The sequence below is a fragment of the Rhinolophus sinicus genome, linkage group LG05 (genome assembly GCF_036562045.2).
Source record: "Rhinolophus sinicus isolate RSC01 linkage group LG05, ASM3656204v1, whole genome shotgun sequence".
Taxonomy (NCBI): Eukaryota; Metazoa; Chordata; class Mammalia; order Chiroptera; family Rhinolophidae; genus Rhinolophus; species Rhinolophus sinicus.
The window spans coordinates 76,955,311-76,978,007 of record NC_133755.1 but is presented as its reverse complement, the minus strand read 5'-3'; the positions used below and the strand labels follow the sequence as shown (position 1 = coordinate 76,978,007).

The following is a 22,697-nucleotide window of genomic DNA, read 5'->3' as shown; positions in this document are numbered from 1 at the left end:
TAAGAATAGTTTTATCATAATGATAATAGTGTTTATTCTTTACTCTCTGCCAAGTGCTAGGCACTCCCTCTACATATTTTCTTATTCAAGCCCTGTACAGACACAGACATTGAATGGCTGTTCTTGTTGTATGGCTTTCCTCTCCACTGAATTCTTTAGGTCTTTATTCCTTTTTAAAAATATTAGTTTCTAGCACAATGCATGTACAAACTAACCATTTATTGAATACATGAAAGATCAAAACTATATACGAATTAAAATGGCCAAGGCTTAAAATTTTTAATCTTTGTTATAAAACATAATTAAGTTCAGATTCCACCAAGTTTGAATTCTTGGTAACTGAGGCACAGGATGAGTGTAACTGCTATTTTTAAAGAGGTGTTTGCTAAGAATATGAATAATGTGTACAAGATTTTAAGAGAGATATTTAGCTTCCATATTTATTCTCAAATAAAATATAAAATTAAAATGGAATACCATTTTCACATAACAATTGGCAAATTTTTTTTTAATGTTACTGTTCTGAGTGACCGCGAATATAGAGAAAAATACACACACTTAAAATTCCAAGTAAACTGCTCAACAATGGAGGGAATAGTTAAATAAATTGTAGTAATTCATGTTATTGAATATTATTGCAACTAGTAAAATTCATCCCAAAATGGTTATTACAAGGACATATGTTCACCACATATGCTAAATGAAGAAAGCAGAATATGGAACTGTGCACACAGCTACTAGTTGTTCAAGTACTACAGGAAGAATTCTACCTGACAACATTCTGTCTTTGTAAGCAATCCCACATTTTGCAAATGAGAAAATAGTGTGAAACTGGTGTTTATATATTTATTGTTCCACCCTGACTAAATTCACCAACCTCACTTTTTTCCCACAAAATCAGTTCTTCCAATCAGTACCCCAGAGCTTGCTGCCAGGTTGGCCAAGGAAGGTGTGACTGGACGTGTGTAATGGCATGCAACAGGCATGTGTATCCCGGATGGAGAACTCTGAATACAGGTGCCGTGGCTTTATAGGCATCTGTATAAACTGCCAAATGCTAAAGATTAAACGTCTGCCTTCAAACTGAAATATCTCCAGTCTCCAAAGAACAAAATGAAGGCAGGGCCACAAAATTAACTGCCAAAGCGGTATGTAGATAAGATCATTCTCAAACCCATGAAAATATGTTACTGTCTACAGTGTAGATTACATTTCAAATTTTTCAATCTAAACTTTTAGAAAATAAAAGATTTCAATTTCAATTTCAATTAAAATGATATAACAGATACATATCTGTTGGCATGGAACAAAGTACACAATAGACTGTTGAGTAAAAATGAAGGTACAAAACAGTATATTCAGTTTGACTTCATTTTGATAAAACAAAAACAAAGAACAAAGGATATACATGTAGTGAAAAAGGTATGGTCAGCTAACCACTAATGATTCATGTGGTGGAATCATAACTATTGTTTCTCACTTTTCTGTATTTTCTAATTTTTCTTCCTTTCTTTTTTTTTTTTTTAAGTTTATTGGGGTGAAATTGTTAGTAAAGTTACATAGATTTCAGCTGTACAATTCTATAACACATCATCTATACACATGTGTGTTCACCAGAGTCAATTCTCTTTCAGTCACCATCTATTAGACCCCGTTTACCCTCTTCTAGAGCCCCCGTCCCCCTTACTCTCTGGTAACCCCTAAACTATTGTCTGTGTCTATGAGTTTTTGTTCCTTAATTTGTCTTGTTCTGTTGTTGTTTTCAGTTTTACATACCACATATCAGTGAAATCATATAGTTCTCTACTTTTTCTGTCTAACTTACTTCGCTTAGCATTATAATCTCAAGATCCATCCATGTTGTTACAAATGGTCCTCTTTCATCTTTTCTTACTGCTGAATAGTTTTCATTGTGTATATATACCACAACTTCTTTATCCATTCATCTATCGAAGGACATTTTGGTTGTTTCCATGTCTTGGACACCATAAATAAAGCTGCAATGAACATTGGAGCACATATGTCTTTATGGATAAATGTTTTCAAATGTTTTGGGTAGATACCCAGGAGAGGGATTGCTGGGTCATATGGTAATTCTATTCATAATTTTTTGAGGAAACTCCACACTGCCTTCCATAGTGGCTGCACCAATCGGCATTCCCACCAATAGTGTATGAGGGTTCCTTTTTCTCCACAGCCTATGCAACACTTGTTACTATTTGTCTTGTTGATGATAGCCATTCCAAGTGGGGTGAGGTGATATCTCATTGTGATTTTTATTTGCATTTCTCTGATGATCAGTGATGTTGAGCATTTTATCAAAAGGCTATTTGTCAATTGTATGTCCTCTTTGCAGAAATATCTCTTCAGGTCCTCTGCCCATTTTTCAACTGAGTTGTTTGTTTTTTTGTGGTTAAGTTGTATGAGTTCCTTGTATATTTTAGATGTTAGCCCCTTATTTTAGGCGCTGTTTAAACAAATCTTCTCCCATTCAGTTGGTTGCCTCTTTATTTTGTCTATGGTTTCTTTTGCTGTGCAGAAGCTTTTCAGTTTGATATAGTCCCATTCATTTATTTTAGCTTTTACTTCCCTTGCTTTGGAGTCAAATTCATAAAATGCTTTTTGAATCCAAGGTCCACAAGTTTAGTACCTATGTTTTCTTCTATGCAGTTTATTGTTTCAGGTCTTATGCTTAAGTCTTTGATCCATTTTGAATTAATTTTGGTACATGGTGACAGATAGCAGTCCAGTTTCATTCTTTTGCAGGTGGCTTTCCAATTCTCCCAGCACCATTTATTGAAGAGGCTGTCTTTTCTCCATTGTGTTTTTTGCTTCTTTGTCAAAAATTATCTGTCCATATTTATGTGGTTTTATTTCCGATTTCTCGATTCTATTCCATTGATCTATGTGTCTGTTTTTCTGCCAATACCATGCTGTTTTGATTATTGTAGCCCTGTAGTACAAGCTAGTCAGGGAGTGTGATACCTCCATTATTGTTCTTTTTTCTTAAGATTGCTTTGGCTATTCGGGGGTCTTTTGTGGTTCCAAACAAATCTGATGATTTTTTGTTCTATTTCTTTCAAAAATGCCATTGGGATTTTGATGGGGATTGCATTAAATCTGTGTATTGCTTTGGGTAATATGGCCATTTTAACTATGTTGATTTTTCCACTCCATGAGCACAGAATGTCTTTCCATTTCTTTGTGTCTTCTTCAATTTCTTTTAAAAATGTCTTAAAGTTTTCAACACATAGGTCTTTCACATCCTTGGGTAAGTTTATTCCTAGATATTTTATTCTTTTTATTGCAATTGCAAAAGGAATTGTATTGTTTTCTTTTTATTTTTCTGAGATTTCATTGTTAGTATATAGAAATGCAATGGACTTTTGTACGTTTATTTTGTAGCCAGCAACTTTACTGTATTCGTTGATTGTTTCTAATGGCTTTTTGGTGGACTCTTTAGGGTTTTCTATATATAGCACCATGTCATTTGCAAAGAGTGACAATTTAACTTCTTCATTCCCAATTTGGATGCCTTTTATTTCTTTCTCTTGCCTGATTGCTCTGGCGAGGACCTCCAACACTATGTTGAAAAGCAGAGGTGATAGGGGACAGCCCTGTCGTGTTCCTGAATGTAGAGCAAAGGGCTTCAGTTTTTCACTGTTAATTATATTATCTGAGGGTTTGTCATATATGGACTTTATTATGTTAAGGTATTTCCATCTATACTTATTTTATTAAGTGTTTTAATCATAAATGGATGTTGTATCTTGTCAAACGCTTTTTCTTCCTCACTTGATATAAGCATATGATTTTTGTCTTTTATTTTGTTTATGTGATGTATCACATTGATGGATTTGCATATGTTGAACCATCCTTGTACCCTTCGAGTGAACCCCACTTGGTCGTGGTGCATAATCTTTTTAATGCATTGTTGCATTCAATTTGCTAGAATTTTTTTTAATTTATTTTTTAAATTTATTGGGGTGACATGGAAACAGCCAAAATGTCCTTCGATAGATGAATGCATAAAGAAGTTGTGGGACTTCCAGAAAAATGGCGGAGTGAGGTGAGCCTCTGTAAAGCTCCCCTGGAATTTACAAAGAATCAAACAACAAAAACTCCACAAAGGACTCCCTGCACAGCAGACAGGCAAGACGAGGAGGCCCACTACCGACTGAAATCACCTACAGGTGGGAGATTCACGCGAGTGGAGGGAGGAGGAGGAAAGGGAGAAGCGCACGGAGACTGAACCGCGCGGGCGCAGGACTCAGACCCAGCTCAGTGCGCCGAGCTCGCTGCTTCCCGGAACCACCGCAGCTGCAGGAGATCGGACTGATAGGGCTCCGCCAGGGCTCCACAGGGCTGAGGGGACAGCATATAACACGGCTGAACCCAACGCTCACGGCAGAGACCTCGGAGAAAAGACTGAGGGAAAAAGGCTGAAAACGGTGGTTTAAGCCCGCACTGCCGAGCAGAGAACAGAGCCTTGGACACTGAGACTAGCCGCCCCCTCCCTCCCCTACCAGAGCTCGCCCTGCCCTCACCTGCCCGGTGCTAGAAGCGAAACAGTAGCAGTGTCAGATCAAAACAACAGAAAATTTGCTGTTTTGAGATCTGTGGACTGCAAACACAAATTCACAGCCCAACTAGTTCCAGCAAAGGGGAGAGACCTGTGGAAGCAGGACCGGCTGTGGTGGTGGTCGCCACCATTGCTCTGGGCCACCTCTCACAACTCACCCCGCCCCTGACCCCACCTATCTGGGCGGATCCCTGCAGGAGTAAACAGAACTGCTGAAATATACGGGCTCTGAATCAGGAGCTGGAAGAGCTTTGGAACATCAAAAGCTCTCTGCATACCCACCGGGACACCGCGCCCTGTGACCTAGACGAACTATTAACAGAGGAGAAGCCCGTCTCCCAGGGAATCCCCCCATTGCGTGAGAAGTTGCAATAGTGCAGAGAAAACATAGCACTACTGTGTGGGAGAAGAAAAATAAGTTGCAGTTGGAGAAATAATAAAACATTCTACCAACAAGTACTGGAAAACAAAAGAAAGACCGCTTTCTATCAACCTGTTGCAGAAGTCACTCCTGTGGATGTCTAGGAAGAGAAATAGTAAACCAGTAATCGCCATGAATAACCAAGGCAACAAGATAGCTCAGAAAGAAAGTGAAAAATCTCCAGAGAAGGCACTTAAAGATACAGAAATATGTGACTTAAATGACGGAGAATTCAAGATTGCAGTTCTAAAAAAACTCAACGAGATACAAGAAAACACAGATAGGCAGTTAAAGGAACTCAGAAACTCAATCAAAGAACAGCATGAGCATTTTACGAAAGAGATTGAAATCTTAAAAAGAACCAAATAGAATTTCTGGAGATTAAGAACTCAATAGAAGAAATTAAGAATGAAATAACCAGCTTAGGTAGTAGAGTTGACCAGATGGAGCAAAGAATCAGTGACATCGAAGATAGAAACCTGGAAATGACACAGATAGAAGAAGAAAGAGACTTGAGACTTAAAAGAAATGAAAGAACTCTACAAGAACTTTCTGACTCCATCAGAAAGAGCAATATAAGAATAATGGGCATACCAGAAGGAGAAGAAAGAGAGAAGGAACAGAGAATATATTCAAACAAATTGTCGATGAGAACTTCCCAAATTTGTGGACAGAACTGGACCCTCGAATCCAAGAAGCAAATAGAACACCTAGTTACCTCAATCCCAACAGGCCTTCTCCAAGGCACATTGTATTGAAGCTGTCTAAAATCAACGACAAAGAAAGAATCCTCAAGGCAGCCAGGGAAAAGAAGACGGTAACTTACAAAGGAAAGCCCATTAGATTATCATCAGATTTTTCAGCAGAAACTCTACAAGCCAGGAGGAGTGGAACCAAATATTCAAACTATTGAAAGAGAGAAACCATGAGCCAAGAATAATATATCCAGCAAAGATATCCTTTAGATATGAAGGAGGAATAAAGACCTTTCCAGACATACAGAAGCTGAGGGAATTTTCTAATACACGACCTGCACTACAAGAAATACTAAAGGAGGCTATTCGACCACCATCAACAGGGACAATTTGTGGCAACCACAACTCAAAAAGGGGAGAGTAAAGGCCTGAACCGGAATATAGGACTGGAGAAAGTAAGTGTGCTGAAGAAAATGGAATACTCTAAATATCAAACTTTCTTTTACATAAACTTAAGGGTAACCACTCAAAAAATCCAGAAATGAAATATATACTGAAATAAATGAAGAAACAGAGGGAAACATCATAGAATACTACCACACAGAAATAATAGACAACAACAAAAAGGCAAAGAAACAATGGAGACACAGCCATACCAGAAAACTAAAGATAGAATGACAGGAAATCCTCACATATCAATAATCACCCTAAATGTAAATGGACTGAACTCACCAATAAAAAGGCACAGAGTAGCAGATTGGATCAAAAAACTAAACCCAACCATATGCTGTCTCCAAGAGACACATCTCAGCTACAAGGACAAGCATAGACTCAAAGTGAAAGGGTGGAAATTGACACTCCAAGCAAATGGTACCCAGAGAAAATCAGGTGTAGCCATAATGATATCAGATGAAACAGACTTCAAGGTGAAAAAGATAACAAGAGACAAAGATGGACATTTCATAATGGTGAACGGGACTGTACAACAAGAAGACATAACAGTCATCAATATTTATGCCCCCAATCAGGGAGCACCGAAATACACCAAGCAACTACTAACAGAACTAAAGGGAGAAATTGACCAAAACACAATTATACTAGGGGACTTAAATACATCATTGACAGCTATGGATAGATCATCCAAACAGAAAATAAATAACGAAATAGTAGCCCTAAATGACACATTAGATGAAATGGACATAATTGACATTTATAGAGCACTTCATCCTAAAACATCAGACTATACATTCTTTTCTAGTGTACATGGAACATTCTCAAGGATAGACCATATATTGGGACATAAAATCAGTCTCAACAAATTTAAGAAGATTGAAATCATACCATGCATATTCTCTGATCACAAGGCTTTGAAATTGGATATCAACTGTAAAAAGAAAGCGGGAAAAACACAAATACATGGAGATTAAACAACATACTTTTAAAGAAAGACTGGGTCAAAGAAGAAATTAGAGGAGAGATCAAAAGATACATAGAAACAAATGACAATGAAAATACATCCTACCAAAATTTTTGGGATGCAGCGAAAGCAGTTTTAAGAGGGAAATTTATCTCATTACAGGCCTATCTCAAGAAACAAGAAAACTCCCAAATAAACAACCTCATGTTACACCTTAAAGAACTAGAAAAAGAAGAACAAGTAAAACCCAAGGTCAGCAGAAGAAAGGAAATAACAAAAATTAGAGCAGAACTAAATGAAATAGAGAACAAAAACACAATAGAAAAAATTAATGTGACAAAGAGCTGGTTCTTTGAAAAGATTAACAAAATTGACAAACCCTTGTCTAGACTTACTAAGATAAAAAGAGAGAAGACACTGATTAACAAAATCAGAAACGAAAAAGGGAAGTTATCACGGACACCACAGAAATACAAAGGATCATCCAAGAATACTATGAAGGACTATATGCCACCAAATTCAACAACCTAGAAGAAATGGACAAGTTCTTAGAAACATATAGCCTTCCAAGGCTGAACCATGAAGAACTGGAAAATCTAAACAGACCGATCACCAGTAACGAAATTGAATCAGTCATCCAAAACCTTCCCAAAAGCAAAAGTCCGGGACCAGATGGCTTCACTAGTGAATTCTACCAAACCTTCAAAGAGGATCTAATACCAATCCTGCACAAACTCTTCCAAAAATTGAAGAAGAGACAGTACTCCCTAACTCATTTTATGAGGCCAACATTACCCTGATACCAAAACCTGGTAAGGACAGCACAAAAAAGAAAACTACAGACCAATATCTCTAATGAATACCGATGCAAAAATCCTAAATAAAATTCTAGCAAATCGAATACAACAATGCATTAAAAAGATTATTCATCACGACCAAGTGGGGTTCATCCCGGGGCACAAGGATGGTTCAACATAAGAATCCATCAATGTGATACATCACATAAACAAAATAAAGGACAAAAATCATATGATTATATCAATTGATGCAGAAAAAGCATTTGACAAGATACAACATCCATTTATGATTAAAACACTTAATAAAATGGGTATAGAAGGAAAATACCTTAACATAATAAAGGCCATATATGACAAGCCCTCTGCTAATCTCATAATTAATGGAGAAAAACTGAAGCCCTTTGCTCTACGTTCAGGAACACGACAGGGATGTCCCCTATCACCTCTGCTTTTCAACATAGTGTTGGAAGTCCTTGCCAGAGCAATCAGGCAAGAGAAAGAAATAAAAGGCATCCAAATTGGGAATGAAGAAGTTAAATTATCACTCTTTGCAGATGACATGATGCTATATATAGAAAACCCTAAAGACTCCACCAAAAAGCTATTAGAAACAATCAACGAATACAGTAAAGTTGCTGGCTACAAAATAACGTACAAAAGTCCATTGCCTTCCTATATACTAACAATGAAATCTCAGAAAAAGAAATACAAAAACAATTCCTTTTGCAATTGCAGCAAAAAGAATAAAATACCTAGGAATAAACTTAACCAAGGATGTGAAAGACCTATATGCTGAAAACTATAAGACATTTTGAAAGAAATTGAAGAAGACACAAAGAAATGGAAAGACATTCCGTGCTCATGGATTGGAAGAATCAACATAGTTAAAATGGCCATATTACCCAAAGCAATATACAGATTCAATGCAATCCCCATCAAAATCCCAATGGCATATTTTAAAGAAATAGAACAAAAATCATCAGATTTGTTTGGAACCACAAAAGACCCCGAATAGCCAAAGCAATCTTAAGGAAAAAGAACAATAATGGAGGTATCACACTTCCTGACTTTGGCTTGTACTACAGGGCTACAATAATCAAAACAGCATGGTATTGGCAGAAAAACAGACACATAGACCAATGGAATAGAATTGAGAACCCAGAAATAAAACCACATAAATATGGACAGATAATTTTTGACAAAGAAGCTAAAACATACAATGGAGCAAAGACAGCCTCTTCAATAAATGGTGCTGGGAGAATTGGATAGCCACGTGCAAAAGAATGAAACTGGACTGCTATTTGTCACCATGTACCAAAGTTAATTCAAAATGGATCAAAGACTTAAGCATAAGACCTGACACAATAAACTGCATAGAAGAAAACATAGGTACTAAACTTATGGACCTTGGGTTCAAAGAGCATTTTATGAACTTGACTCCAAAGGCAATGGAAGTAAAAGCTAAAATAAACGAATGGGACTATATGAAACTTAAAAGCTTCTGCACAGCAAAAGAAACCATTGACAAAATAAAGAGGCCACCAACTGAATGGGAGAAGATTTTTGCAAACAGTGCCTCCGATAAGCGGCTAGTATCCAGAATATACAAGGAACTCATGCAACTCAACAACAAAAAAACAAACAACCCAATTGAAAAATGGGCAGAGGACTTGAAGAGACATTTCTCCAAAGAGGACATACAAATGGCAAATAGACATATGAAAAAATGCTCAACATCACTAATCATCAGAGAAATGCAAATCAAAACCACAATGAGATGTCACCTCACCCCAGTCAGAATGGCTATCATCAACAAGACAAATAATAACAAATGTTGGAGAGACTGTGGAGAAAAAGGAACCCTCATACACTGTTGGTGGGAATGCAGACTGGTGCAGCCGTTATGGAAGGCAGTGTGGAGGTTCCTCAAAGAATTACGAATAGAATTGCCATATGACCCAGCAATCCCTCTCCGGGGTATCTACCCAAAAATCTGAAAACATTTAGAGATAAAGACACATGTGCTCCAATGTTCATTGCAGCTTTGTTTACTGTGGCCAAGACATGGAAACAACCAAAATGTCCTTCGATAGATGAATGGATAAAGAAGTTGTGGTATATATACACAATGGAATACTATTCGGCGATAAGAAAAGATGATATAGGAACATTTGTGACAACATGGATGGATCTTGAGAGAGTAATGCTGAGCGAAACAAGTCAGACAGAAAAAGCAGAGAACCATGTGATTTCACTGATATGTGGTATATAAACCAAAAACAACAAAAGAACAAGACAAACAAATGAGAAACAGAAACTCATAGACACAGACAATAGTTTAGTGGTTGCCAGAGGGTAAGGGGGGCGGGGGGTGGGGGGTGAGAGATGAGGGTAAGGGGGATCGAATATATGGTGATAGAAGGAGAACTGACTCTGGGTGGTGAACACACAATGGGATTTATAGATGATGTAATACAGAATTGTACACCTGAAATCTATGTAATTTTACTAACAATTGTCACCCCAATAAATTTAATAATAATAAAAAAAGAAGTTGTGGTATATATACACAATGGAATACTATTTGGCGGTAAGAAAAGATGAAATAGGATCATATGTGACAACATGGATGTATCTTGAGAGTGTAATGCTGAGCGAAATAAGTCAGACAGAAAAAGCAGAGAACCATGTGATTTCACTGATATGTGGTATATAAACCAAAAACAACAAAAGAACAAGACAAACAAATGAGAAATTTGCTAGAATTTTGTTTAGGATTTTTGCATCTGTATTCATCACAGATATTGGTCTGTAGTTTTGTTTTTTTTGTGTTATCCATATCAGGTTTTGTTCTCAGTGTAATATTGGACTCATAAAATGAGTTAGGGAGTATTGTCTCTTCTTCCATTTTCAAAAGAGTTTGAGTAGGACAGGTATTAGATCCTCTTTGTAGGTTTGGCAGAATTCACTAGTGAAGTCATCTGGTCCTGGACTTTTGCTTTTGGGAAGGTTTCAGATGACTGATTCAATTTCCTTACTGGTGATCGATCTATTTAGATTTTCCAGTTCTTCATGATTTAGCCTAGAAAGGCTATATGTTTCTAAAAGCTGGTCCATTTCTTCAAGGTTATTGAATTTGGTGGCATATAGTTATAGTATTCTTGGATGATCCTTTGTATTTCTGTGGCATCCATGATAACCTCCCCTTTTTCGTTTTTGATTTTGTTAATCAGTGTCTTCTCTCTTTTTATCTTAGTGAGTCTAGCCAAGGGTTTGTCAATTTTGTTAATTTTTCAAAGAACCAGCTCTTTGTCCCATTAATATTTTCTATTATCTTTTTGTTCTCTATTTCATTTAGTTCTGCTCTGATTTTTATTATTTCTTTTCTTCTGCTGACCCTGGGTTTCATTTGTTTTTCTTTTTCTAGTTCTTTAAGGCATACATGAGGTTATTTATCTGGGATTTTTCTTGTTTCTTGAGTTAGGCCTGTAATTATATAAATTTCCCTTTTAAAACTGTTTTTGCTGCATCCCCAAAAACTTGGTAGGATGCATTTTCATTCTCATTTGTTTCTATATATCTTTGATCTCTCCTCTTATTTCTTCTTTGACCCAGTCGTTCTTTAAAAGTATGTTGTTTAATCTCCACATATTTGTTGGTTTTCCTGCTTTCTTTTTGTAGTTGATATCCAATTTCGAAGGCTTGTGATCAGAGAATATGCTTGGTATGATTTCAATCTTCTTAAATTTGCTGAGGCTAGTTTTGTGTCCCAATATATGGTCTATCCTTGAGAATCTTCCATGTACACTAGAAAAGAATGTATAGTCTGATGTTCTAGGATAACGTGCTCTATAAATGTCAATATGTCCATTTCATCTAATGTGTCATTTAGGGCTGCTACTTCCTTATTTATTTTTTGTTTGGATGATCTATCCATAGCTGTCAATGATGTATTTTGGTCCCCTACTATAATTGTGTTTTGGTCAATTTCTCCCTTTAGTTCTGTTAGTAGTTGTTTGGTATATTTCGGTGCTCCCTGATTGGGGGCACAAAAATTTATCACTGTTATGTCTTCTTGTTGTATAGTCCCCTTCACCATTATGAAATGTCCATCTTTGTCTCTTGTTACCTTTTTTCACCCTGAAGTCTGTTTCATCTGATATCAGTACGGATACATCTGATTTTCTCTGGATACCATTTGCTTGGAGTGTCAATTTCCACCCCTTCACTTTGAGTCTATGTTTGTCCTTGTAGCTGAGATGTGTCTCTTGGAGACAGCATATGGTTGGGTTTAGTTTTTTGATCCAATCTGCTACTCTGTGCCTTTTTATTGGTGAGTTCAGTCCATTTACATTTAGGGTGATTATTGATATGTGAGGATTTCCTATCATTCCTTTGGTTTTCTGGTAAGACTGTGTCTCCATTGTTTCTTTGCCTTTTTGTTGTTGTCTATTATTTCTGTGTGGTGGTATTCTATGATGTTTCCCTCTGTTTCTTCTTATGTTATATATTTCAGTTTTGGATTTTTTTTGAGTGGTTACCCATAAGTTTATGTAAAAGAAAGTTTGATATTTAGAGTATTCCATTTTCTTAAGCATGCTTACTTTCTCCATTCCCATATTCCAGTTCAGGCTTTAGTCTCCCTGCTTTTATGTTTTGCTTGTCACAAATTATCACTATTTATGCTGGTTGAATAGCCTCCTTTAGTATTTCTTGTAGAGCTGGTCATGTGTTACAAAATTCCCTCAGCTTCTGTATGTCTGGAAAGCTCTTTATTCCTCCATCATATCTAAAGGATATCTCTGCTGGATATATTGTTTCTCTCTTTCAATAGTTTGAATATTTGATTCCACTCCCTCCTGGTTTGTTGAGTTTCTGCTGAAAAATCTGATGATAATCTAATAGGCTTTCCTTTGGAGGTTACTGTCTTCTTTTCCCTGGATGCCTTGAGGATTCTTTCTTTGTTGTTAAGTTTTGACAGCTTCTGTGCCTTGGAGAAGAGCTGTTGTTGTGGTGGTAATTAGGTGTTCTATTTGCTTCTTGGATTCAAAGATCCAGGTCTTTCAACACGTTTGGGGAGTTCCCATCGACTATTTGTTTGAACATACTCTGTTCCCTTCTCCCTTTCTTCTCCTTCTGGTATGCACATTATTCTTATGTTGCTCTTTCTGATGGAGTCGTAAAGTTCTTGTAGAGTTCTTTCATTTCTTTTAAGTCTCAAGTCTCTTTCTTCTTCCATCTGTGTCATTTCCAGATTTCCTTCTTCAATGTCACTGATTCTTTCCTCCATCTGGTCAACTATACTACCAAAGCTGGCTATTTTATTCTTCATCTCTTTTATTGAGTTCTTAATCTCCAGAAATTCTATTTGGTTCTTTTTTAAATTTTGATCTCTTTGGTAAAATGTTCATTTTGTTCTTTGATTGTGTTTGAGTTCATTAAACTGCCTGTCTGTTTTCTTGCATCTCGTTGAGTTTTTTAAGAACTGCAATCCTGAATTCTCTTGTCATTTAAGTTACATATTTCCACGGCTTTAAGTTAATTTTCTGGAGACTTTTCATTTTCTTCCTGAGCTGTCGTGTTACCTTGGTTATTCATGGCCATTAATTATTTATTATTTCTCTTTCTAGACATCTACAGGAGTGGTTCTGCAAAAGGTTGATAGAAAGAGGTCTTTCTTTTGTTTTCCAGTAGGTGTTGGTAGAATGCTTTATTTTCTCTCCGACTGCAGCCCTCTTGTCTCTCTCACACTGTAGTGTTATGTTTTCTCTGCACTATTCCAGCGTCTCACACAATGGGGGCATTCCTTGGGAGACGGGCTACTCCTCTATTAACACGTTGTGTATGGCAGGGTATAAATCCCTCGTGAAGATTCTCGTGATCCGTACACAACGTGTTAATAGTTCGCCTGGGTCACAGGGCGCAGTGTCCCGGTGGGTATGCAGAGAGCTTTTGAAGTTCCAAAGCTCTTCCTGCACCAGATTCAGAGCCCGTGTGTTTCAGCAGATCTGTTGACTCCTGTAGGGATCCGCCCAGATAGGTGGGGCCAGGGGTGGGGTGAGTTGTGAGAGGTGGCCTAGAGCAATGGTGGCGACCACCACCACAGCCAGTCCTGCTTCCACGGCTCCCTCCCCTTTGCCGGAACTAGTTCGGCTGCAAATCTGTGTCTGCGGACCACAGTTCTCAGAACTGCAAATATTTTGTTCTTTTGATCTGACACTGCTACTGTTCCGCTTCTAGCACCGGGCAGGTGGGGGTGGGGTGAGCACTGGAAGGGTAGGGAGGGGGCGGCTCGTCTCAGTGCCTAAAGCTTCCATTCTCTGTGACAGTGAGGGCTTAAACCACCGTTTTCAGCCTTCTTCCCTCAGTCTTTGCTCCAAGGTCTCTGCCGTGAGCGTTGGGTTCAGCCATGTTATATGCTGTCCCCTTAGCCCTGTGGGCCATAAGCCCACATCAAGGCAGGACATCGAGGCAGCCACGACAGGGCAACTAAAGACACTCATGAAACAGGCCTCCTAGAACTGCTTCAGAAAGTGGCAAGAATGATGGGATAAGTGTGTTTGAAGCGAGGGGGAGTATTTTGAGGGGAATTAATGGCAATGTGTCTTTTACTGTAATGATTTTTTAATTTAAACATTCACCATAGTTTTTGATCAAACCTCGTATGGTGCAACAACTGTCTTTTTTAATTAAAATAAGCTTTTCCATCAATAGGAAAGTTTTGTTTAATGCTTCTATGTTTGAAAGCAACCAAACGTGGTACTTTCAATGGCTCCCCGACCGCTCTGCACCTCACAGTCTTCCTCAGCTGAACGATGTGATCAATGGCTGCCTCACTAGGTTGCTCTAAGTTTTACATGAAATACTTGGATGGTCCGATGCTTTGCTCAGAACCTAGTCTGAAGACTCCTCCCATACTAGGTTAGAGACTTGTCATGGCCGTCAAGAGTAACTGACAGAGCTGGGTGACAGCCCAGGTACACAGCTGTCTGCTGAACCCAGATGAAGGCAAAGCAGGAAGCTTGGGCAGGATGATGTTAAAGACACGATGATGATGATTTAGACTTTCCAATGACACAGTCTCATGCTCCCAAATTATTTGTTTGTTTCAAAACAATTGGCAATAAAGAGCTTTGAATTCCAGATTCATCAAATAACTAAAACAGTTTTATTCTCTATATGACTTGGCAATGAATGAATCATTCTGAAAGAGCTCACGTAAAATTGTGTGAAGCATTGGAAACTAAAAGTGCCAGCATCTTGTAATGAAGAGTTGCTAGGGCAACCTCTCTGCTCAATACTTCATTTGCAAGGTGACAGATTTGGTGCTGGTCCAGGAAACACTGAAAACCAAAACAACCTTGTATTCCAGAAGAAGAAAGAGCCCACAGATAAGTCATGAATGAAACAAAGAGCTAGGGACAGTGCTAAACATGGCTTTCCACTTCTACCCAGACAGACGTGGCTGTGCACAGACATAGGACAAGTGAGAGTAATTAAAATTCTCAGTGAAGTGGGTTAAGAGCTGGTTTCCTTTTCAGCTCCATTCTACTTGCTGTCTACTTTTTCATAAAATGTCAGGTCCAAATCTCAAAAGCTATGTATACATCCCACTAAGTGGGATATGTTTTTAGACTATTGTTTTCCTATTCTTCCCATTTATAGCCAAGGGTCTCTTAAAGTCAGAGAAAACATAAGGAATTAAAGATCCAGGTGTGCTTTGAGGGTGAAGTTGGAATTTATTACATATATTTCCATCATCATCACGATTCTTGCTCTTACTATCTGTAACAGAGGTTAGTAGTAAGCACGGTGGTCAGTGTGCCACCAAGCCACAGATATGTGATGAGAACTGACAGGGCTACAAAGGGCCCCAAGTACAAGTCCCAGGGTGAAATGCATTTGAAAAATGTTGGTCCTCTCTCCTTGGCTTTGCTTTCTAGTATCAGAAGACTAGAATGTTCTCCTGAAGACCAGGACTCTCACTACCCTTCCTCCCAGTTTTTCCTCCTTGAATTTCACTCTTGATATTTTTCTCTTTCAGTCCCATGTGGTTTAGTCCTGTGAACTTGACATTATAATTGTCACCTGGGTCAGAGCCACCTAGACATTGCGTCCTGATGGTTGCTCATCTTCCCAGCCTCAAACCTCTCCAACTGTTCTCCAGGTTGCAGCCAAAGCCCAAACTTGATATTTTTTTCTCCTCTGCTAAAACCCCCTCAGTTCCCCTCAGGAGAACATTCAAAATCCTTAACTCAATCAAGACCCTTCCTTCTCCAGTTTTAACACCTTCCTCCAGCCATACTAAACTTTATTTGGAATGACAAATGTTCTCTGACCCTTAGACTTCCCTATCTGCTCCCCCACTGCCGAGGGCACTCCTCCACACCCTGTCACCTCCCCAGAGCTGCACTCCCACTGCCAGTCCGGTCTGAGGTCCTTGTGACAACTGACACTGGCGTAGGAGCCTCTTCTGTATCTTCACTGCACTTTCCACTTGTCACATTGAACTAGAATATCTTACATTAGTTGTTATTTCCTCAACTCTTTGTTGTATATGTTACCAATATTTTTCTGAGATCTGCCTTAATTTTTCTAAATCTTTAATGGCCTAATCATTTTTTGTCTACTTGGTATATTCATTTCTTTCTTTTCTTTCATTTAATTATTTTTTCAATTACAGCTGACTTTCATACTGCCTTCATTTTATTTTTATGTTTTTATGCAAAATAACATTTTTATGTATTCAAACTATGTATCGTTCCTTTGCGGTTTCTTCCTTTGATCTTATGCTTAGGTTTTCTTACAGTATCATGTTTATTTTTTGAGAAATTTACTTTCTGATGCATCTTGGGTTATTGAGAGACTTAAAAGGAGATGTGATAAGCACAAGAAAATTCTATTTCCAGGGAAAGTTCACTAACTATACTTTATCCCAAGTAAAACTCAAGAATGTTAATAAAATAAATCCACAGAATATGAGCAGCTATCACCAAACTTCCTAGAAGAAATAAATCAATGCTCAGTTTCTCTCTGTAGCATCTGGAAGAAGTTATATTTGAGTGATATGTTGACACCTGACTAATCAGGTTAGAGTTCACTGGAGGTATAAATAGAAGCTGCCAGTCACAAGGTGACAGCAAGGGACAGGACCACTCACCTTGAGGCAAAGTCATCAGGAACCCAGCCTAAGTGACAACACACAACGTCCAAGAGCAAGAGACACTGGTCATATTGACCAGGACTCATGTTAAACACCATGGGTGTCATTTCTTAAATGTGACCTACAGAAAAGAGTCACCAGTTCACCCACTGCTTCCAAGTACATCAGACCTCAGCCATGGTAAGACAAATTAGATGAGCCTTTTTTTTTTTTTTAAACTTTTCCTGTCTTTGATTTTCACCAACTTTTTATTATGGAAAATTTCACATATGTAAAAAGAACAGACAGAGCAGTAGAATGAGCTTCCTCCCACTCAAAATTCTTATTATCCAAATTTAACAATTATCAACTAATTCATGGCCAATCTTGCTTTACCTCCTCCTCCTCTACCCTCACTCCCTCATCATGCAGATTATTTTGAAGCAAATCCCAAGCCTTTTATCTTTCCTCTATCTATATTTCAGGATGAGATAAGGGTATTATTTCCCGTTAGGAACTCTAAAGCCTGCTATATTCCTATTTAAGTTATTTGTTGATGTCATATTTGAAGCTTCGGCATTCAGTCCTTGTACCCTCTCACTTCTCTTGTGTTCCTCCCTCCTCCCTGTGCCATCTGAGTGCACCACTCAACCACTCCTGCGAAGTGCAAGGACCTGCTCATTGCCCATGGCAGGGGACACTCCAGCACTTACGTGGCTTCCTCCTCATTTAACCTTCCCACGCCCTCTGACTGGAAGCTCTTCTTCCAGCACGTGAATGACTGTCACTCATCACTCTCTTAGGGTTCTTTTGCTGTGGCACACCTTCCTTCTCTCCCTCCCTCCTTCTCTTTGTCTTTTTCTCTCTTTCCTTTGGAGAGTTCATGATGGTAAAGATGCCACTGCACTTGGGAAGAGAAGGTGAGTAAAGGAAGGACATAGCCTCTAACAAGTTTGCCCTGTCCTTGAGTATTGGATGATGTTAACCCAGGACTAGGGACTAGACCTAGAGGTTTCAGACATTCCTGCAGCTCCACACCGCCCCCACCAGCAGCAAACCACGACCTGCCAGCCCAACAAAGGCCAGTTCCTTTTCCGCCTAAAAGCAAAAATGCTCAAGAGCTGCTCTCTCTCCTTTTTACTGCCATTACAAAGAATTCTATTTCAATGGCTGAATACATTGCGGTTATAACTACACAACACATTGAAGTGGACGACATTTCATTTAACCAGAAAATGCACAGTATGTCAAGCAGAGAGAGACTTATAGAAAAGAAGCTGTACCTCATCAAAGACCTTGGACACAACATGCTTGTCCAGAACGGGAACATAAGTGGGGCTGTGAGGGACGGCTGCCACTGACAAGGCATCCATGATGGTGAGTTTCTTGGCAACCAAGCCATGGGTCCTGAGCCAGTTAGCTGAAGACATACCTGAAGAACTAAGAACATAAGACTGTAACATTTTAAACTCATAACAAACAAAACCACAACAAAACCGTCCTGGTGAAAATAAAACACTCACTCTTGATCATAAACTTGGCTTCCTTCTGGAATCAATCTTTCTAATGGTTTGGCATTCAGATGCTCATCTGTCAGCAGGACGCTCATTTCTGTGGGAAGGGAAATGGCAGTTGTACGATTTCCTCATATATGGGGCTTGTATCAGAATGCACAAGGCTCACACGTATCTCAGAATTCAGTTGTGGCTGAGGGCTAATAAATGCACCACACTTCAGAGAACACTGGTGTGTCAGCATGGGTTCTCAGGCAAGATTCATTGGCAGTTGACATTAAAGACCACTGTATAGGTAAATACAGCACTGTCACTGTTTTTCTGTCCCACCCTGTGGTCACTGAGATCTCTCCAAGGAAGAATGGGACATACCCATTCTCTCGTTCTCCAGAGAACACATTTAAAAACGTTAAATAAGAATACCACTAATCACTGATTGTTCAATGTTGTCCTCATTAGACTCCCTCAAATGACACAGGGGAGCCTTAATCGATATTTTAGGTTTTGCTAGTTTGTTTTGTGGTTCAGCTCTATGTGGGAAACCAAAATCCCTATTAGGTCCTATTTAGTTGTAGGTTCAAATTTTCACATTAGTATTTGGGGTTATAATGTATACCTATATGTAAACTTGGATTTCTTAATGAAAAGGAATATTAGCTAGTTGGATCAGCAGCATCTAGTAGGAGGCGTGTTTGGGCATGATCTAGTTAAATGCCTAAGAAATCATATCCTAATCATCACATGACAATCCCCTGAAAAAGTATGCACATAGCAGACAGGAAATATGACCAGATAATTGACACTGAGGAAAAGACATCACACCAACCAGCACTGAAGAACACAAGGTCTGATTAAGCTATGACTGAGTAACAAGAGGTGTGAATCTGTCACTCGGGTGCTCCCTGCTGCCTAGGGCATCGCGCATGTGTGCGTGTCTGTGTGTGCGTGTCTGTGTCTGTGTGTGTGTGTTTAGCTGGGATTTATTATTTATCAACTATTTTAAATATAGGGAAGAGTACTATAGGAATTATACTTTTAGAAATTTACTATTTTAAGAATGATTTTATAAATAGTAATGAAAATTGAGTGGAGAAGTCCTATTTTCCTCACATTTAGCCCCCAAAAGGCTGACAATATGGACCAGAGAGGGCACAGTGGATGGTGTCATCTGTGAATGAAGGGAAGAAAATAAACCAACTATGAAGTATTAGATGTTCAAGGTCAAACCATGGAGTGGCAACATTACCACCAGCACTGTAGTTACAGGCCACAAGCGTACTACACACATCAGGCACAGTGCATGTCAGTCTGGCCTAAGGAAATCCAGCCCGTGAAAGCAGGCAGACCTAATGTACAAGAGAGCCCTCTGAACAGGAAGCAATCCGAACTCACTTACGAATGATTTGTTTGCCCCCAAAGTATTTATAGCCAGCTCTTTCAGGAGCAGAGACACTGGGCACAGGGAGGCCCACCTGGGCGTCCTGACACAGAGAGCCTCTCTGGCTTGCCTCTGTCACTGGGAGTGTTCCAGGTGCTGGGAGTGGAAAGGCCATCCTTCCTCTTGCTGCACACTGAGTTCCTGAGGGAGGACTGCTGGCCTCTCAGCAGGCTGGTTTTTGTTGATTCTGTTGGTATCACAGGGAGAGGGATTAAAGGAATTTGGGATGGAAAGAAGTGCTTCACTAGATGCAACTATTTCCTTGAATCCTTAAAAAAATAATGCAGCTTGTTTCCAACCCTCTGAGCACAGGTCTGTTACCAGCTGAATGCTGTGATGAGGGCTTGGTCCATTTATCTGAGTTCAAGCTCTGCCCCTTTCACAGAGAAAGCTGCTTCCAAGGTCATTCAGGTCATTAGCAGAATTCATTTCCTTGCAGTTGTAGGCCTGAGGTCCCTGTTTCCTTGCCAGCTGTCAGCCAGAAAGGCCCCTCTCAGCTCCTACGGCACCCGCATTCCTACCACGGGCCCCTCCATCTCTAAGCCAGGAGCAGCACACTGACTTCCCCTCGTGCTTCAAGTCTCCTGATGCCACCAGCTGGAAAAAGCCCCTGTTTCTAAGAGCTTGGATAAGTACCTGCCCCTCGCCCCCACGACCCTGTCTCAATGTCAACGTAACATAATCATGCAAGTGATGACTCATCAGTCACAGGTTTCAGGGTTTAGAGTGGGACATCTCTGGTAGGCAGTTTTAGAAACTCTGCCTACCACCGTTGCTATCTGAACCTTTATATTGTTTTCTACCTTCTGTTGGGTCCCTTCTACTAGCAAGTGGACACTTGTCAAATACTGACATTTAATCTGTGTATTTTGGATGATGAGCCTGTACCGAGACATCTTGATGAGTTTTCATATGTAATTACATAACCCACACTAATTGTAAATGTGTTCTGTACTTCACAATATAAAGATACAAGTACCACAGCTTTATGCAGTATTCACGAATGAAATGTGTCCTTGTTCTCAACAAGAAGGGACTTAGCATCTCCTGTAAGGAAGTAGATAGAGTGAAGATCAGTTAATAACCTGCAAATTGCCTAACTTATGTACAGAGAGGTAACACCAGTGGTCTCCATGCATGGAGACAGGAGTGTGCTCTGTGTTATTCCTTGCATTTCTAGACAACGAAAGGGTGAGTCCTGTCTTGGTTGCCTCTGTAACCAGGGATCTAAAAGGATAAATCTTCTTGAGAGCTACATCTATGAGAAAGAGAGATGAACAGTCCACGCAGGATCACTGACCTCCTGCCACTGGCCGCACTGGCAGGACAGCTTGATCAAAATCACTAGGCAGACTTCTGGAAAAATGGCGGTGTGAGGTGAGCCTCTGTAAAGCTCCCCTGGAATTTACAAAGAATCGAACAACAAAAACTCCACAAAGGACTCCCTGCACAGCACACAGGCAAGACGAAGAGGCCCACTACCGAAATCACCTACAGGTGGGAGATTCACGCGAGTGGAGGGAGGAGGAAAGGGAGAAGTGCGCGGAGACGGAGCCGCGCAGGCGCAGGACACAGACCTAGCTCAGTGCTCTGAGCTCGCTGCTTCCCGAAACTACCGCAGCTGCGGGAGAGGGAAGAACTCGGGCTGCTAGGGCTCCGCCAGGGCTCCACAGGGCTGAGGGGACAGCATATAACACGGCTGAACCCAACGCTCACGGCAGAGACCTTGGAGAAAAGACTGAGGGAAAAAGGCTGAAAACGGTGATTTAAGCCCTCACTGCTGAGCAGAGAACGGAGCCTTAGGCACTGAGACTAGCCGCCCCCCCGCCCCCAGAGCTCGTCCCACCCCCACCTGCCCGGTGCTAGAAGCGAAACAGTAGCAGTGTCAGATCAAAACAACAGAAAATTTGCTGTTTTGAGAACTGTGGAACGCAGACACAAATTCACAGCCCAACTAGTTCCAGCAAGGAGGAGAGAGCTGTGGAAGCGGGACCGGCTGTGGCGGTGGTCGCCGCCATTGCTCTGGGCCTCCTCTCACAACTCACCCCACCCCTGACCCCACCTATCTGGGCGGATCCCTGCAGGAGTAAACAGAACTGCTCAATCATACGGGCTCTGAATCAGGAGCTGGAAGAGCTTTGGAACATCAAAAGCTCTCCGCATACCCACCGGGACACTGCGCCCAGTGACCTAGACGAACTATTAACAGAGGAGAAGCCCATCTCCCAGGGAATCGCCCCATTGTGTGAGAAGTTGGAATAGTGCAGAGAAAACATAGCACTACTGTGTGGGAGAAGAAAAATAAGTTGCAGTTGGAGAAATAATAAAACATTCTACCAACAAGTACTGGAAAACAAAAGAAAGACCGCTTTCTATCAACCTGTTGCAGAAGTCACTCCTGTAGATGTCTAGGAAGAGAAATAGTAAACCAGTAATCGCCATGAATAACCAAGGCAACAAGATAGCTCAGAAAGAAAGTGAAAAATCTCCAGAGAAGGCACTTAAAGATACAGAAATATGTGACTTAAATGACAGAGAATTCAAGATTGCAGTTCTGAAAAAACTCAACGAGATACAAGAAAACACAGATAGGCAGTTAAATGAACTCAGAAACTCAATCAAAGAACAGCATGAGCATTTTACAAAGAGATTGAAATCTTAAAAAGAACCAAATAGAATTTCTGGAGATTA

The 22,697-nt window shown here is 39.8% G+C and overlaps 1 protein-coding gene across 8 annotated transcripts in view; it reads right to left on the bottom strand.

Annotated features, from left to right (window-relative positions):
• The window catches only part of VWA3B (von Willebrand factor A domain containing 3B), a 165,234-nt gene that overhangs the window by 42,151 nt on the left and 100,386 nt on the right, over positions 1–22,697 (bottom strand). For 7 of the 8 annotated variants that reach the window (XM_074332566.1, XM_074332567.1, XM_074332569.1 and 4 more), the window contains 3 exons: positions 20,041–20,193; positions 18,578–18,665; positions 18,338–18,494 (listed from right to left, as the gene is read on the bottom strand). In XM_074332566.1, coding sequence (XP_074188667.1) covers positions 18,338–18,494; positions 18,578–18,665; positions 20,041–20,193 — 398 coding nt within the window. The remainder of the gene's footprint in view (positions 1–18,337; positions 18,495–18,577; positions 18,666–20,040; positions 20,194–22,697) is intronic. The other variant, XM_074332568.1, reaches the window with a different exon arrangement.